This window comes from Scyliorhinus torazame, chromosome 20, assembly GCF_047496885.1.
Source record: "Scyliorhinus torazame isolate Kashiwa2021f chromosome 20, sScyTor2.1, whole genome shotgun sequence".
NCBI classification, from domain to species: Eukaryota; Metazoa; Chordata; class Chondrichthyes; order Carcharhiniformes; family Scyliorhinidae; genus Scyliorhinus; species Scyliorhinus torazame.
In genome coordinates this window covers 19456729-19476216 of record NC_092726.1, presented here as the reverse complement: position 1 = coordinate 19476216, position 19488 = coordinate 19456729, and the positions used below count along the sequence as shown (strand labels likewise).

Sequence of the window (19488 nt, the reverse complement as noted above, 5' to 3'; positions counted from 1 at the left end):
GGGTTGAAGGGTTATGGATGGTTCAGTTAAGGCCAGGATGAGGTCAGCCATAATCAAATGGCGGAGCAGACTAAATGGGCCAAATGGCCTAATTTTGCTCCTCTATCCTATCTTATCTTATGAACTAAAGCTTATTTGCAGCACTAGTGAATTTTAGTTTATTCACATGTGCAAAATCCACAAGATTACTTAAACTAGAATATGCACCCGTGAAGACTCAACACAAGGCGATCCTTGATCTGAGGTCAGCAGTTTTATGCTCAAACTAACTGAAAGCGTTCAGCTGATAGCAATATCTCTACTTGCTTCTATTGAAAGAGGTCTGTAGAAATTTCTGCTGCATTCCTTGTAGCTAAACTAAACAATTAATAATTTGATAGTCAAGGAGTTATCCATTTTGGAAATGCCCACTGCAGTCTTCTACATCTGCTGCTCAGAACTCCAAAGGATGACCTCCTCCAGGGGTACACGGTAGCACATTGGTCAGCATGGTTGCATCACAGCTCCAGGGTACCAGGTTCGATTCCCAGCTTGGCTCACTGTCTGTGCGGAGTCTGTACACTCTTCCTGTGTCTGCGTGGGTTTCCTCCAGGTGTTCCGGTTTCCTCCCACAGTCCAAAGACGTGCAAGTTAGGTGAATTGGCCATGCTAAATTGCCCTTAGTGTCCAAAAAGGTTTAGGGGGGTTACTGGGTTACGGGGATAGGGTGGAGGTGTGGACTTGGTTGGGGTGCTCTTTCCAAGGGCCAGCGCAGGCTCGATGGGCCGAATGGCCTCCTTCTGCACTGTAAATTCTATGATTCTATGATAATAACATGGACTATTCCTGAATGAGGATTAAGGAATTCTTGCTACAGCATGAAGTTGTGTTTCAGTGTTGCAAAAAAATTTGCTCAATGAATTATCAAGCTTAAAGGATCCATAAGACCATAAGACATAGGAGCGGAAGTAAGGCCATTCAGCCCATCGAGTCCACTCCACCATTCAATCATGGCTGATTTCAACTCCATTTACCCGCTCTCTCTCCATAGCCCTTAATTCCTCGAGAAATCAAGAATTTATCAACTTCTGTCTTAAAGACACTCAACGTCCCGGCCTCCACCGCCCTCTGTGGCAATGAATTCCACAGACCCACCACTCTCTGGCTGAAGACATTTCTCCTCATCTCTGTTCTAAAGTGTCTCCCTTTAATTCTAAGGCTGTGCCCCCGGGTCCTAGTCTCCCCTGCTAATGGAAACAACTTCCCTACGTCCACCCTATCTAAGCCATTCATTATCTTGTAAGTTTCTATTAGATCTCCGCTCAACCTCCTAAACTCCAATGAATATAATCCCAGGATCCTCAGACGTTCATCGTATGTTAGGCCTACCATTCCTGGGATCATCCGTGTGAATCTCCGCTGGACCCGCTCCAGTGCCAGTTTGTCCTTCCTGAGGTGTGGGGCCCAAAATTGCTCACAGTATTCTAAATGGGGCCTGACTAATGCTTTATAAAGCTTCAGAAGTACATCCCTGCTTTTATATTCCAAGCCTCTTGAGATGAATGACAACATTGCATTTGCTTTCTTAATTACGGACTCAACCTGAAAGTTTACCTTTAGAGAATCCTGGACTAGGACTCCCAAGTCCCTTTGCACTTCAGCATTATGAATTTTGTCACCGTTTAGAAAATAGTCCATGCCTCTATTCTTTTTTCCAAAGTGCAAGACCTCGCACTTGCCCACGTTGAATTTCATCAGCCATTTCTTGGACCACTCTCCTAAACCGTCTAAATCTTTCTGCAGCCTCCCCACCTCCTCCATACTACCTGCCCCTCCACCTATCTTTGTATCATCGGCAAACTTAGCCAGAATGCCCCCAGTCCCGTCATCTAGATCATTAATATATAAAGAGAACAGCTGTGGCCCCAACACTGAACCCTGCGGGACACCACTCGTCACCGGTTGCCATTCCGAAAAAGAACCTTTTATCCCAACTCTCTGCCTTCTGCCTGACAGCCAATCGTCAATCCATGTTAGTACCTTGCCTCGAATACCATGGGCCCTTATTTTACTCAGCAGTCTCCCGTGAGGCACCTTATCAAAGGCCTTTTGGAAGTCAAGATCCGATAGGGAGCGCAGCACAGTGGCGCAGTGGTTAGCACTGGCACTACGGCGCTGAGGACCCGGGTTCGAATCCCGGCCCTGGGTCACTGTCCATGCGGAGTTTGCACATTCTCCCCTGCGTGAGTTTCACCCCCCCCCCCAACCCAAAAAAGATGTGCTGGTTAGGTGACTTGGCCACACTAAAGTGCCCCTTAATTGGAAAAAAAATAATTGGGTACTCTAAATTTATTTTAAAAAAGGATCCGATAGAAAGCAATGCTGCAATATTTCACAAACACTGTTACGGGCAGGCTGCAATTGCTTCTTCCGGTGTAGTAATAGGCGAGTACAGTAGATGACAAGTACTAACTAAGAAGTACCAATTACTACCCCAATATTACTCTGTACATTCTTGGAATTGTGAAACAATCCAAAACATTTTTATTAACTTTAATTATAGGTTTTAATAAATGAGAGATAAAAGTGTACTTTACAGGAAATTGTAAACCCCTACATCTATGACTTATATTTGAATTTTGTTTATTAGCAGTTCAAACACATTCCAATCAGTCCAAATAAGATTCCATTTTCAATGCCTTTAACTGCAGCTGGACTTTGTATTTCATTTAGGCTATCAAAGTACAGGCCTCACACAGAATTACAATTGTGAGGGGATCCGTGATAATAGCTTGGTGAACTTCATCTATTAATATTGCTAGTGAGTCCTTTTTTCGCATCAAAGTGTACATTGTAATTGTTGTTTTCCCCTCAGGAAGATTTACTTAAAGAGAGATTACAAACTCTAGCCACAGAGGTTGCTCCACTATACAAGCAGCTTGCACCGCAAGCCTTCAACAATCAGGTAAATTAAATCCTCTGCTACAAATCTGAAACAGTTAATAACACTGAAAATGTATTCATTTCTGAACTGTTATCTAGCTTCAAAATATATTTTCCGAAAATAGCATTTAACATTACATGCTAAAACTATGGCCTTCTCATCATCAGGCAACAGACACTGTTCAACACATTTGCACACAATTTGTGGCACCCCATTTTTAGCTGTTGTTATAGGTTTGTAGATCATAAACCAGTGTGTTTCAGAAGAAAGTAAATTAAATATATTTATATGTGCTGCACTGCAGAATCATGGAGTAATTTTAGTTAATCCCACTTTATGAGTTCCCAAGCTCACATGACTTACCCAGAGATGGTACCAAATCATGACAAATAGCTTCATCAAGGAAAGGAGAGAAATCAGACATCAAGTCAGTCAACTACTTTCATGAATCTCTATGTACAGGCCAGTGTAAGCTGAAAACGGAGAGTATGGTATTTGGGTTTTGAAATGCAATCAGTCTGATGTCTAGTCTAATTTTCCATAGCCATGTGACTCTGCCATGAGGCAAGTTCACTCTGACATTTTTGATGCGTTCAATGAAGCCTTTTACTGAGAAGCAATAGTGAAGCACTGCCGTCCTTAAACATGAAACATGGGGCTGGATTCTCCGCAGCCCTGCGCCGCTCCAGCGATTCTCTGGGCCCCGAATATCCACACATCTGCGAATTACGCCATGCGGCTGGGGGCCATTGCCAGAGGCCCTCCCAGCAATCCTCTGCTCCCGACCGGCCGAGTTCCCAACGGCGTGGAACTAACATGGTCTGGCCGGTCGGGACTCTCACTGGCGGCTGCGGACCCCACAACAGGTTGGTTCAGTCAAGTTTATAGGTGATGAATGCTTCGTGACTGTTACACTGTACGAAGCAAACATGAAATGTCAGATAGACACTGGTACGCCATACTACATAATGACCTTTGCAGTCCAGTTCGAAGAGGCACAACATGGCTTTCCGAGAAATATACCTTTAAAAATTAGGTTGAAGTTATAAATGGCATGATACCCGTACCAAGAGAACAACAACAGATGTAAGAAAGGAAATGATTTTAGGTGGGGAAAGTGGGATGTCAGAGGAGAGAAAGACAAGGACATGATCAGAGATGGCTTTATCTGGGATTAACACAGTGGGAAAAGAGAGGCAATGAGATGATAAGTTTGCGAGGGTATGCACGAAAATCGGCAGATAAGATTAAATAGAGAACTGGAAGGCAGTGAACCATGAAGAGAGGGGCATGAAGAGTTATAATCAGCAAGGATGGGAAGTCACTTACTGAGTGGCTGAGGGAGGAAAGAAGTGAAGATATCTAAGTTAGAAACTTCGCAACGTAGATGGACAGCAGGAAACAAAGAATTTTGAGGGGAGACGAGATAGAGGGAATAATGTGAGATGCTCAAAGGAAAAAAGATGCCAGAGGAGTCCGAGGACATATCAAGGAGTGATATGGTGATATAATTTGTTGTAATGGGTTACAAAATATATCTGTTGTGGCAGTCTTAGTAGTTTTCTATATATTTACAAGTCTTTATCAACTACTTAGAACTGTACATATAAATATATAAATAGTAAAGGACACCACTGACCCTAATTCTGGTTCACGTGCCTTCTTGCATCACTCTGTGAGCAATACTGTACTTGGTCCCATATTAACCTTGTTTATACCAGATTTGTTTGCTATACCTCCCCACAAGTCTTTATCCCATGGATACAGAGTTACATTAGTTCACTTCAAGGTTTACAGTGTTATAAGTCTTTATATATTTAATTTATTGTTACAACCTTCATGCTATTCCAACAATATTGCTATTACAGTAAAGAATTAACAACATTCTCACTACCCAATTTCCCCCTTCAAGTCCTTGAAGTTACAGGTTCAGGTAGTCTGGAGGCCTTTTAACCCTTCCAGATCATTGCCATTCTGATGAAAAAGTGACAAGCTCTGTTAGTTCTGTCCTGGAGGCTTGGAGTTTGGGTTGGCATTTGGGCATGTTTTCATTATTTTCTTCCATTGCATAACAGACCCACATCCAGTCAGTTTGGCTGTTGGATTGATCCATGGCTGCTGTTAAGTCGCTATCATTTCTTGAAAGGTTTTGTTCCTTGATGCTGCTTTTCTTCTTTTTCTGTGTGGGCTGTCTCAAAACCCTCTGAGGCTGAGGAAGAGCATTCCTGTGGTGAGAAGAAGGTGTAGTGGTTCGCTGATCTTTGCATTTTGCTGTCGATGGTGAACGACTGATAACAGATTCCAGCATACCTTAACGACTGATAATACCTTCCAGCATGCTGGCTGGAAGTTTCAGTGCGTGCACAATCATTGCTGTATCAACCAGTGTACCATCGTCATAGGTGGTCACAGACTTCTCAGACTGATCATTCTCTGGTACCACTTCCACTGGAGGTGTGATGGTAATTTTGTGAGTGGTAGGTTGATCTGACCACTGGGGACTTTTTGGAACCTGCAACAATGCAAAGAGAGATTGAAGGTAAAATCCTAGTATGAGGACTCTTTAGTGTTTGAGTACTCAGGACCGTGCTGTTCTGGCTGTCAAATGAACAGTGGTAGTCTTGACATCCTGCACTGTCGGGAGGAGATCCAGGGCAATGCATGCACTCCCGCTCAGGAGAGAGAGAACAGCTGGTTAAGGGTGAAGGACATCAGCCAAAAGATCTGTTTGCTGTCACACCTCAGTGGCTCCAGGATCATTCCGATGACCGAATTGGATTCCCCAAGTCTTGTAAAGTGGAATGTCCGTGATTCGAAGCCAAAGGTCTTTGAGCCATGGTTCCTTATCTGACAGGACTGTCACACTGCCATCAGAATCTTAATTTCAATTTTATTAGGTGACCATTTACTCGGATGTCAGTGTTTCAAAATGAAGAACCACAATCTTTGACCTCACTCGAGAAGCACAGTTGTGCGTCTTCTGGGATTTTGGTCTCAGCCCTTTGGGCTATCTGCTTGATGCTGGGGTTTTGACTTGCAGAGTTTTCTAAAGTGCCCCTGTCTGTTGCAGTGAAAACATGGGGCTATACTCGCAGGACACTGATGTCTCCTGTGAGGATGCTTCACATTGCAGGGATGGCGTGGTTCAGGAATTGCTTTCCATGGCTTGGATTGTCCCTGCTACTGCGTGACCTGATAAGTTGAACTGAGGGTTGGCTTCTGCCTCCTGTTGTATTCTCTCACCTTAGTATTGTCCTGTGTTGCTCACTTAGTTCAGACAATCTAACTAGCTGTATTGCCTTGTCTAGGGTAAGATCACTGTAGCTTGTTGGAGGTCAGAGAATGAATAGCCTTCGATACTCACCACGATTCTGTCTCGGAGAAGCTCAGACTTTCAGGACTCGATTTCACGGAAATTAAACAGTCACGTATCAAGCGTGTTTGGCCGGGTATTTCCCGGCGCTGGCAGCGCCAAGAATGACCCTGCTATTAAATGGGATTCTGCTTCATTTCTGGGCCTTGGCATGGAACGCCCACCAAGGCTGCACATCGTCCCATTTCCTGCACTAATGAGCTCCACTCACCAGTGCAGGAAGAGGTTGCATCGCCATTTTTAAATGGCGCCATGATCTCTTGACCCTCTACAACAGCCTCCAGATCTCACCAACTCACCAATAAGGGGGTCTTTGAGCCCCCAGCACCCCACCTAATAATGGTAGGGCACCCCCGGGCCCGATCCCTGATAGACCGCGCCTTGTATCTCCCTATTGTCATCTCTCTGCCATCCTGAAGAGATCATTTATGAAGGAATCAACAGGTTCCCCAGGCAATTGACCTCTCTTATTGAATTGGTTCTTTCCAATATCTTGTTGGATCTCAAGTTGAAATAAATGCCAAAGGATTTGATGATAGATCTTAACATGTCTCTGGTCAACACCACACTGACCATAGCTCTGGGTAATGTGCCTTCTTACATCACTGTGTGGCACAGTACTGTACTCAGTCCCACTTTAACCTAATACATAACAGGATGCGCCAGGATTCACACTACCAATAGGTTGGTTTGGGTGGAGAATTTGGGGAAGCTATAGTTTGAAAGTCTTCATCAAGAGCATCAGAGGCAAAGATGAGGATGTAACTGAAATGTCATGTCATGTTTCTGTCAAGGTCATGACAGCAATGCAATCATCTATAAGATAGTCAGTGATGGCAAGAGCCTTCTTCACAAGTGAACGGAGGAAGATGCAGGTAGAGTAGTGGTAGCTGATCCACCGGAATGTCTGCAGGGCAGAATGCTTGGTGTGATTTATTAGCATGGATACAGAACTGCCTCACTAACAAGAAATAGAGAGTTGGGATAAATGGGTCATTTTCAGGGTGGCAAACTGTTACTACTGGAGTAACACAAGGATCAGTGCTGTGGCCACAATGATTTACGAACTATATTCATAACTTGGATGAAGCGACCGACTGGATTATAGCCAAATTTGCTAATGATATAGAGATTGGTAGGAAAGCAAGTTATGAAGAGGATACAAATAATCTGAAAAGGGATATAGATAGGGGACGGGATTCTCCGACCCCCCAACGGGTCGGATAATCGCCGGGGTGGCGGCGTGAATACCAGCCCCGCCGGCTGCCGAATTCTCCTGTGCTGGACTTTTGGCGGGGGCGGGAATTGCGCCGGTCGGCGGCCGCCCCAGCGATTCTCCAGCCCGCAATGGGCCGAGTGGTCGCCAGTTTACAGCGGGTCCTGCCGGCGGAAATCACAACAGGTCCTTACCGGCAAGACCTGGCTCCACGGGCAGCCGGCAGAGTCCTCGGGGGGGGGGGGGGGGGGTACGGGGGGATCTGGCCCCGGGGGGGGTGCCCCCACGGTGGCCTGGCCCGCGATCGGGGCCCACCGATCCACGGGCGGGCCTGTGCCGTGGGGGCACTCTTTCCCTCTGCACCGGCTGCTGTCAACCTCCGCCATGGCCGGTGCGGAGAAGAACCTCCCTGCGCATGTGCTGGGATGACGCCAGCTCACGCTGGCGCTCCTGCGCATGCGCCAACTTGCGCCAACTGGAGCTGCGCCAAGCCCTTCCGCGCCAGATGGCGCAGCACAAACACTCTGGCACCGGCCTAGCCCCTGAAGGTGCGGAGGATTCCGCACCTTCGGGGTGGCCCGACGCCGGAGTGGTTAACGCCATTCCTTGGCACCGGAGTGGCCCGCCCCACCGGTTCGCGGAGAATCCCGCCCAGGTTAAGTGAATGAGCCAAAATTTGGCAGGCGGAGTTTAATGTGGGGTTGTTCACTGAGGCAGGAAGAATAGAAAAGCAGAATATTATTTAACTGGACAGAGACTGCACAATGCTCCAGTCCAGAGATGTCCTTGTATATGAATTACAAGAAGTCAGCATTCAGGTACAGCAAGCAATTATGAAGACAAATGGAATGTTGGCCTTTATTACAAGGTGGATGGAATATGGAAGTCTTGCTACATCTGTACTGGGCATTGTTGAAACCACACGTTGAATTGTGGATACAGTTTTTGTCACCCTCCTGATGGAGAATATAATTGCATTGGAAGCAGTTGAGAGAAGGTTATTTTCTTGGGATGAGAGGTTTTGTCTATGAGGAAAGATTCAGCAGGTTTGGCCGATACTCATTGCAGTTTAAAAGAATCTTGAGTGATCTTATTGTAACATCAGATTTTGAGGGGGCTTGACACGGTGGATGCTGAGAGAATATTTCCTCTCATGGGTGAATCTAGAACTTGGGGACAAAATTTAAAATTAAGGGGTCTGCCATTTAAGCTGGAGGTGAGGAGGAATTTCTTCTGTCAGAGTGTCATTAGTGTTTGGAATTCTCTTCTTCACCGAGCAGTGGAAGCTAGGTAATTAAAAATATTCAAAGCTGAGTTAGACAGATTTTTGAATAACATCAGAGGGAATCAAGGGTTGTGCAAGGGGAGGGGGGGGTCGGGTTGGGGGGTGCTGAAAAAGTGGACCGAATGATCTTATTGAAGGTGTAGCAGGCATGAGGGGCCGAATGGCAGAATCATGCTTTTGTTTTTTCAAGTTCTTATGTTCTTCTGGTAACATCATCTGAGGACTTGTGCAAAAATCAGAAGAGTTATTCCACAACTAGTCAAGCAATAATTTACATAGTCAGACTCACCAAATCATAATCTAAAGTGAATGACCTCGACTCCTCCATCATCATCCCTGGGCATGGCCTGTGCACAGCCAAGGAGATTTTGAGCGAAATTCTCTCCTTGTGCCGCTGGTAGCGGAGTTACAGATGCTCCGGCCTCCCACTTTTGTGGGGATCAAGGGTCACGCCCTCTGCCAGTGGGAGGATGCAGTTAGGTCATTGAGACCGATTTGCATCCATTTAGTGGGCCGGGCACCATATTCTCTGGGCCCAATGTGATTCTCCAGTCCTCTGGGCCAGAAATCATGTGGGTGAGAATTGCGACTGGTCCTGACAAATGTGGCCCCCATGTGGGGGACCTCACGGTGGATCAAGGAGGAAACTCTTTATGGGAGTTGCCCCCAAAGTCCATCTGAGGGCCACCCTCCCCCTCTCCCCACAATGCAAGACCAGTCCACCCCATCCCCACCAGAACCCCTCTACTGCCCATCACCACAGACCCCCTAAATAAAGGGACCGCCTAAATAAAGAGACACCCCACAGAGCAGAAATAGGGAGTGCCCCCCTCCCCCACAGGCTCTCTCATGAGTCCCCTATCAGGAAGACCCCCAGGAGAGACCCCTGTCAGGAAGATTCCCCCTCCCCCCAGAAGAGAGACCCCTGTCAGGAAGTGTCCCCCCCCCCCCTCCCCCAGAAGAGAGACAGACCCCTGTCAGGAAGCCCCCCCCCTCCCCCCCCAGAAGAGAGAGACGCCTGTCTGGAAGCAAAAAAGCAGTCGAGACAGAGGCACTTAAAACAATTACTGCTTTAAAACTCACCTGCTGGCTCATACATAGGAAGCACCAGCAGTCAATTCCTGGAAAGAGAAAACCAGTCAGCTGTGTTTAAACCCTCTCTGTTCTTTGATCTGCCATCTATTAATTAATTTCTCTTTGATATTGATTTTACTAGGCTGTAATTGAGTTCCCATGCACAGCTGTCAGTATTGTTTCATTCATCTTCCTTCACGGTTGAGTATCTTTGAAGTGCTCCAACCCAAATGTTTAGAAACATCAAGCTTTGATTGACAGCTCCTGGACCATTTCAAACAGAATTAAGTATTTTCCAATCATCTCTATTCACGGTTGAATGATTTTCAGGTCGTCAACTAGAAATTGACAGCACTTAGCTCTGTTTGAAGTGATCCAGGAGCAGTCAGTGAAAGCTTGATGTTTATAAACATTGCTGTTAGAGCACTTCAGAGTTACTCAATGGTGAAGGAAGATGAATGGATGACAGCCGTGTCTATGTGGAAGCTGTCAAGCACAGCCTAGTAAACTCAATATCAAAGAGAAATGAATGAATGGCTTGCAGGTAAAACATCTGAGGGGGTTTAAACACAGCTGACTGGTTTTCTCCTTCCAGGAATTAACAGGTGGTGTTTCCTGTGTCTGAGCCAGAAAGTGGAATGCCCAAGTGAGTGTTAAAGCAGCAGATCTTTTCACTACCCCTGACGGAACTGCTTTCTAACTTCCAGACAGGAGTCACTCTTCTGGGATCTTCCTGACAGAAGACTCTCTTCTGGGGGGTTTCCTGACAGAAGACTCTCTTCTGAGGGGCTTCCTGACAGGAGTCTCTCTCTTCTGGAAGACTACCTGACAGGAGGCTTCCTTCAGTGCGGGGGGCGGGAGGGGTGGCACCTGTGGGAGGGTCTCCTTGTTCAGGGGATCTCTGGAGGGGGGGGGTTCTCTTAATTAAAGGATCTCTGGGAGGGGTCACTTCATCTGTGGGGGGAGCCTGAATTGCGATGCAGGGGTGGGTGGCAAGCACGGGACCTCGCTATCAGACCGCCCACTCAAAATGGCGTCATGACAGCAGGATTCGCTTGGGAATCCCTCACAATCCTCACCATGCATAAATTTGCGTGGTTAAGGATTGGAAATCACTTCCTGATTTGCGCTCCCAGTGACAGCGCAATTCAGGTGCAATTCAGCTAGAGTGGGAGAACATAGTTTCCCAAACTGAGAATTTTGCCCTTTGTTGTTTCAAGCCCCATCTTTTGATGTAATTAGTATCTGGAAATCTAGCGATTTCTGCTTTGAACATGCTCAATGATTAAGCTTCCACAACCCTCTGGGCTCGAGAATTCCAAATATCCGCAAACCTTTGAGTGAATCAGTCTTGAATGGCCTACAGTGCCCTCAGTTCTAGACTCACCAGTCTAGGGAAACATCCTGTCTACATCTACTCTCTATCTGGATCTATTGTGTCATGCCGTATTAGAATTTTGTACGTTTCATTAATCTCATTCATGTTTGTAGGTCCTTGCTGGCTGCAGACTAGCTACTATGTTTACTTACATTTACATTTACATACCAGTTACTACACTTCCAAAGTACTTAATTAGCTTTGAAGCACATTGGAGCATTGAGGCTATGAACACCATTATTTAAAGGCAAGGACTTGGTTTCCTTTTAATCTATACACTCCTGCTCCTATGTTCCGAAAATGAACAAATAATTTGTTTTATGATATTGGTTGAGGGAGAGGCACCTGGGAAACTCTACACAACTTGTCATAACAGTGATAAATGTTGCTTTACAATAACCTGAGAGGGCAGAAACATTTTAATGTTTTATCTCAAAGATATTTGTCGTAGATTAGTGTGATTGCAAAATTATACATTTTCTTTTCGCCCCTTCAGCATAACATTAGCAAATACTGCAAACATCCAAGACAATTAATTACAGATCAGTTCAGAATATAATGACAAATACGATAACCACAAAGCACTGATCTATGAAACATATATCCAACTTGATTTGAAAGAAAGTACAAAAAAAACTGACATGTAATTTATTTTCTCTACAGATTACAAATGAACAAGTAGCCCCGGATTGCAGACTTGGAAAAACAGAAGGAAAACCATTTTCTGGTGTAACTGCATGCATGGACTTCTGTGCCCATGCTCACAAAGATCAGCACAATATGTACAATGGTTGTACTGTGGTATGTAAACTAACATTTTGTATGAAATCCATATTTATTCTGTTTAGTGCCTCAAATAAAACCTTGAATCCCATCTTTTCAGAACAATGCAACTATGCTGCATTCAAAAACTTTTCTTTCATTTATTTCACACATTTCATTCGATCAAATAATTGCCATCAGGGGAAGTTAGTGGTGCAGTGGGTGAAACACAGGCATTTTATCTCTTAGACCCAAGTTCAAATTGAGCTGTAACCAATAGAGCAAGAGTCACCTCTGTTTGCTGGCTGTGAGGGTTCCAATGTCAACTAAAATTAAGCAGTCTCAACTCAGCAATGTTTGCTGCCAATGCTGGGCAGGCACAGTTGTTTGCCGATGACAGACCTGGGTTAACGGTCGCCATATTTATAAGGGACAATGTGCAGCAGAGTGCATGCGCGGTCATCACCACGAGAAAGGAATATTGTGTATTTCTACCCTGGACCAGTGCTAGATTTTGGAAACTCCTTTTACAAGGGATCTGAATGGAGTGATTCGCAGACAAGAAACTAAAATCTTTTCCTGTGAGATATTTTACTGCAGGTGTGTTGGTCAGTAGTTCTAACTCTCTCACTATTCCAGTAATATAAGTGGATTGTCAGCTGCTGTGAGTGTACGGCACTATAAAAGGGGCTGGTTTAGCTCACTGGGCTAAATCGCTGGCTTTTAAAGCAGGCCAGCAGCACGGTTCAATTCCCGTACCAGCCTCCCCGAACAGGCGCCGGAATGTGGCGACTAGGGGCTTTTCACAGTAACTTCATTGAAGCCTACTCGTGACAGTAAGCGATTTTCATTTCATCAACCACAGCAACTTTGGAAAAGGAGATCCTGTCCGCAGTATTTTTATGCCCAGCTTTCTGGCAGATGGTGGCTTTGCTGGGATATATTTTACTCAAGAACCATCAGCTCTCTGGTCCCTTGTACAGGTAGTAATTCATCTTGTGTGCACATTGGGTGAATTTTAGAGGACATTGCCGAGGATAGTAGTCAAGTTCAAGTCCAACATTACACAATGTACGCGAAGGCATTGGTCAACAATAAGGAATACTCACCAATTTTTCCACTCCATGGCTAAAGGTTCTTAAGATGAATTAAATCAACTTCACATTATCACTTCAGCAGAAGCTGACATTTTGTTTGTCTCTTTGGCTCTGAAATACCACTCAGCCTTTGAGGAAGGTCTGAAAATGCAACTCGAGAAGCACCAATCATGTTCACTACATGCCATGACATGATGACACATGTCATAAATTAACAATTTAGAACACAATTTCGTTTGCAGAATTATTGAAAGTGATATTTCAAAACAAGATGAAAGCACACGAGAAAATTATTGATTTATCACTTTCTTCACAGGATGTGTTAAAATTATGTTCTACAGGATCGTGCACAATTTCAAAACTGCGATGCATGATGCAACACTGCCACATGTTGCCAATGTGCAGTATTGCAGAGGCATTCATTCCTGTTTGAGGGTGATTGCATTAAAGGAAAAGGGAAAAATACATCAGAAAGTTTTTCACATTGAAGACAGAAAATGCTGGAAACATTCTGCAATTCAGGTGGCATTTCTGAAGAGAAAAATAGAGATAAATGTTTCAGGTTGATGAGATACCTGCCCCAATCGACCCCAACAAGGAGGCAGGCAAGGGGGTCATCCAGCAGGAAACCTGGAAATGGAGTAACCTGGAAATACAGCAGTTTTTTAAATAAAATGTTGTGTTTCCAGTACAGCAGTCAGTCAAAATAAGCCAGGGAGTGGGCACGAGGAGTAGAATGTGAAGCCAGAGGGGTTGGGGAACAAATAAAAGGCATGGGAAGAGGGATTGGAAAGGTTGGGGGCAGGTGGGGAGAGAGATTTGTGGATCAAAAATGCGATTAGAAAGGCGAGGATAAGGAGTGTTGGAATCAAAGATTTGGGGAGACCGACGGTCAGGGATGGTGTAGAATCCGTACAGAGTGAACACACATGGAACAACGGGTAGGATGCAAAAAAGTACTGCTTTATTGGCACTCTTTCCACTCCCCAAAGGGTCTTCCACCATGACCTACACTCAGGTTGGGGTTTTTATACTATGCGGACTCCACTTGTTAAAGGGGAAGACCCCCCCCCCCCCACCCCCGGTTACCAGGGAGGTTCGTATTGTGTGGAGATCACAGAAAACAGATGGTCCACACCCTGTAAACGCAAGACCGGGGGCCCCTCATTCTCTTCGCCTGGGGACGGTGTTCGGACTTCGTCTGTGCCGGGCCCGGAGGCGTATACCTAACGGGGGACAGGTGCTTGCAGGTGGAGCACCTGGTCAGAGCCAGTGCAGCAGGCATGGCGTGGGAATCGGCTTGGCGGATTCTGTTGGTGGCTGAATTTCCATGTCAGAGTCGGAAGGTTCTGCATCCGACATCTTGACAGTCGCGGCGGAGGCGGCGGAACATGCGGAACCAGGGTAGTCGGGATTTGATCTGGTAAATTAGGGACGCGGTTGCGAGTGGTCCACCTGCTGTTCGTTTTACGGCCTTATGCTCGCACTTATAATAACATAATAATCTTTAGTATTGTCACAAGTAGGCTTACATTAACACTGCAATGAAGTTACTGTGAAAAGCCCCTAGTCGCCACATTCTGGCGCCATTTTGGGTACACTGAGGAAGAATTCAGAATGTCCAAATTACCTAACAAGCATGTCTTTTGGGACTTGTGGGAGGAAACAGTAGCACTCAGAGGAAACCCACGCAGACACAGGGAGAACGTGCAGACTCTGCACAGACAGTGACCCAGCCGGGAATCGAACCTGGGTTCCTGGAGCTGGGAAGCAACAGTGCTAACCACTGTGCTACCGTGCTGCCCAGATACTGGTCCGGTCTGTGACAACATCACACCCGGGATCAATGCGGCGCTGTCGCCACAACTCCAATCATGGACCGACACGCATGGGGGGAAACTTCATAGGGGAGTACGCAGGCCATGTCCAACTTGGACCTGCCTTCCGCGGCGGACCTTGCCACCAATGTCTGGGATTACCAAACTCAGTTGAGTGCAGAGGTGGCGTCCCATCAATAATTCGGATGGCACATCCCCTATCTTGGTGTGCAGGGTGGTCTAATCGCAGAAAAGGAACCGGGCCAACCAAGTCTCCCAAGATCCGGAGTCTGCTTCCTCATGTCTTGCTTGAATGTATGGACTGCCCGTTCAGTCAATCCTGTGGAGGTCGGATGGTACGGAGCGGTGCGCACGTGATGATTCCTGTTCGTGGTCACAAATGAGCCAAACTCAACACTGGTGAACGTCTCTCGTAATCTGAGAATAACAGCTTGGGTATCCCGTGAGTGCTAACAGTCTGGTGCAGACGTTCATGGTAGTTGCCTGCATCCGGTGGACCACCATCCACTTGGAACGGGCATCTACTATGACGAGAAACATGGAGCCCTGGAATGGCTCCGCAATGTCAATGTGGAGGCAGGACCAGGATCGGCCTAGCCATTCCCACGAGTGGAGCAACTTCTCTTGGCACGGCACACAGGACTAGGCCAACTTCTCGATATTGGCATCTATTCCTGGCTATCAGACGGAACTTGCGCCAGCATTTTCATCTTGGATACTCCCGGGCGTCCATTGTTGAGATCCTTTAAGAGTGGGCCATGTCCATATTCTGGAACCAAAACATGGGGTAATGAAATGAAATGAAATGAAAATCACTTATTGTCACAAGTAGGCTTCAAATGAAGTTACTGTGAAAAGCCCCTAGTCACCACATTCCAGCACCTGTTCGGGGAGGCTGGTACGGGAATCGAACCCTGCTGCTGGCCTGCCTTGGTCTGCTTTAAAAGCCAGCGATTTAGCCCAGTGTGCTAAACCAGCCTCTTAACGCCGTCCTTGACGCTGAACTCTTGGATCTTGGATGGATAGGGCCTCAGGTCATCTGGCAAAATGCGGTGGTGGACTCATACAGGATGGTGTTGGACACGGGAGAACTGCAGTCTTGGTCCAAACCCGTCTGCGAGATGCCATGACCGGCAGAGAGTCCAACAAAATGTAATGTGGCGACAACCTTGTTCGCTGAGGCACGTATCGACAACCTGGTGCAGAGGGGTAGACGGCTCAACACATCTGCATTGGGAATCTTCGTCCCCGAATGGTTCCAGTACATACTCATAAGTAGTAGGGCCCAATGCTGGTCCATCTCTATAGGAGGGATCACTCGGTCCTCTTTGAACAGACCTAACAGAAGCTTGTGGTCTGTGAGCACAGTGAACGTATGTCGTAGACAACCCCATAAGGAGACATGTCGCACATCAGTATGAGCGGTTTGACTGGGTCGAAGTGAGTCAACAATCTGGACGTTGAGAGCTGTCTTTTTACCTCAGAAAAATCCGCTCATTGTGGTTGAGCCCATTCTGATGGTTGGCCCTTTTTCAACAGTCAGTGGAGGAGGGGGGCTAATAGGGTAGACAGGTTGGCGATGAATTTCCCATAATAATTTACGAGCCCCAAGAAACGTTGATGTTCCGTTGGATCCTCCGGCAAGGAGCCTGTCGGATGGCTCACGCCCTCTCATCAACGGGGTGCAAGCCGTGACGGTCCACACGGTATCCTAAATACGTGACTTCTGCCGCATGGAACACTCATTTCTCCTGGCGTAGACGAACCGTCAGACACCTCGAAATGCAGTAGGATTTCGGCCAGGTTCTGTAGATGCTCCTGGTCGGAGGAGCCTGTAATCAGTATATCGTCCAAGTAGACTACCACTCAGGGCAATCCCCGAAGGATATTCTCCATTACTTACTGGAAGACAGCACATGCCGAGGAGAACCCAAAAGGCAACTTATATTTGGATAGCTTTCGGTACATATTGATTGTCACAAACCATCGGGTGCCAGGATCCAAAACCAGCTGGAGATGTGTCTGGCTCATGTCTAATTTCATAAAGGTGCGACCACCACCGAGCTTTGTGTATAAATTCGCAATGCGCGGATCTGGATAATGGTCCAGACGAGGAACATGGTTTACCATCATCTTGTAGTCACCACAAAAGCGTACATAGCCATCAGGCTTCATCATGGGTATGCCTGGGGCTGTATGGGGCGTATAATGACCAAGCATTCCAAACAATCCAGTTCTGTATCCATTCCTCAGTGCGTACGGGACTGGCCGAGGACAAAAATAACGCGGCTGCGCCAATGGATCAATACTTTCCTGGCCACTGTCCCTTTTATGGTTCCCAGGCCCTTCTGAAAGACATTGGGGAATTTTGCCAAGACCCTTCTGGTCATGCGGGCACATGCGGCAGACACGCTGCCAATCCAAGCGGAGGTGCTGCAATCATTGCCCAGCAAACTTGGCCCACCTCCACGTGCCACTACCAATGGTAGATTTGTCGATTGCTGCTCATACGTGACTGAGACCACTGAGGTACCCGCAATTGCCAATGACTCCTCCATATACATTGCCAGTTGGGCATCAGTGTCCGTCGAGCCAATGTCTGGATGCCCGCCCGGATTTTGTTGAACGTTCGGCCGCTGACCAATGAGACCGCCACTCCGGTGTCCAGCTCCATCTGTACTGAATGCCCATTTACCTGAAATGCGACCTGGATTGGTGCCACCCATGGTGCTGCTATGCAGTGTAGCTGCTGATATGTGTTGTCCTCTTCATCCAAATAGTATGCCCGATCACGAGAGGGGTGATCGTGTCTGGTGGAATGGCGGGGAGTTGGGCCCTCTCGTGCTGTCTGTCGCCTCGGTCTCAGCGGCCTGTCACTGGCCGACATGCACTGTCCGGGTTTTCCTGGTCAGGGGAAACAGCTCAACGGTTCTCTGGGCCTCTGTGGTGGCGGTCTGCATCCCTGTAGTAATGGCCCTAAGGTCGGGAGCCCGCTTCTTTGGGCCATGGAAATGTTGTGCTGTGCTCTTTTGGGCAGCCTAAGTTCAGGACCACCATGCCTTGGAGTTCCTGGTCTCCTTGTTCAGTTCTTTCAGGGGAGATGGCTATGTCAACCGACTGCTGTAAATCGGAGTGAGTTCCCTCTGGGAGATTCCATTGTGTTGCTGTGTCATAGATTCTACAGACCAGACGGTCTCTCAGGGCTTCATTCAACGTAGCTCTGAACTCAGATTAAGGGAGTTCTGCACTTTATACGTAAAGCTGCAGATGTGTGCTAGCTATTATATCTAGATGAGTAGTCTCGATGGGCCGAGTGGCCTAATTCTGCTCCTATGTCTTATGTCTTATCTAGTTTATCAGAATGATGAAAGCTGGGAAATAAACCCAAGTGTTACTGATTGTCACAGGAATACTTAAATAAACTGTTTGAGATATTTATCTATTTGGGATATTTATTCATAGGTTTGTACATTAACGAAAGAAGACAATCGTAAGATAGGAATAACACCAGAGGATGAGCAATTGCATGTGCTTCCACTGTACAAGGTGTCAACAACTGATGAACATGGCAGTGAAGAGAATCAGAATGAGAAGATTAAAGCAGGAGCAATACAAGTGCTTACAGCATTCCCCAGGGAAGTAAGAATGCTACCTGAACCAGTTAAATCAGCACGTCAGAAAAAACTAGAAGCAAAGAGAGCAGCTGAAAAACAGAGAAACCAAGCGAAGAAAATTTTGGCTGGAAAACTAAAACAGGAAGCAGATTTGAAGTGTCACACTCCACAAAACAAAGGTATTTTTATTATTGTAAAATACATACTTTCTTTATATGGCATAACCTGTGTATATAGCATTTAAGTGTATAAGAAATATAAGAATTAATTTAATTAAGCTTGATATTTGAGGGTTATCTCCCTTTTTCCCGTTTAAATGTGTCAAAGTTTTAATTAGCTGTGCGTTTTTCCTTAAATGCTCAAACGTTTCATTGATTCATTTTAACACAGCAGGGTAGTTTGGTAACATTTAATGGGGTGGGGGGGAAATTTTCAACCATCTTTTGCAGCAGGCTGGAATGAGGATGGAGAAGGAGAATCGAGGGGAGTCCCAAAAATGGCTTTCGTGCCAGTGGGATTTCCCTGATTGATTGTCACGGGTAGTGGTTGGGGGGCCGTCCTTTGTAAAACGTTTATACTTTTCAGGTCTGGGCACCTCAGGATCCTACGCTGTTGGCAGGGCGGGCTCATTCAGAGCCTCCCCGCCATCATGATGTCATGGGATCGAACTCCAGGATTTTTTTTCAAAAGAGTTTAAAAATATGGCAGGGGAAACCCAGCAAGGCATCTGGCGGGCTGCCCTCTCTACTTTTCCCGCAAGTGCCAACACTTTAAAAAGAAAATGGCAAAATTCAACCTATTGTTTTTCTTTTGGTGTAGGCTGCCAAAATTTTTCCTTTTCTTAACATTTGTGTGTCAATAAATTCTGGCTTTTTAGATGACATTAATAAAGTCATAAGGAATAGAAGCATGAGTAGGCGATTTGGCC

The 19488-nt window shown here is 46.3% G+C and overlaps 1 protein-coding gene across 5 annotated transcripts in view; it reads left to right on the top strand.

Moving 5' to 3' along the window:
* LOC140396939 (methylcytosine dioxygenase tet3-like) overlaps positions 1-19488 on the top strand; it is a 532260-nt gene that overhangs the window by 491818 nt on the left and 20954 nt on the right. For all 5 annotated transcript variants that reach the window (XM_072485882.1, XM_072485885.1, XM_072485884.1 and 2 more), the window contains 3 exons: positions 2855-2944; positions 11913-12050; positions 18409-18739. In XM_072485882.1, the coding sequence (XP_072341983.1) occupies positions 2855-2944; positions 11913-12050; positions 18409-18739 (559 nt within the window). The remainder of the gene's footprint in view (positions 1-2854; positions 2945-11912; positions 12051-18408; positions 18740-19488) is intronic.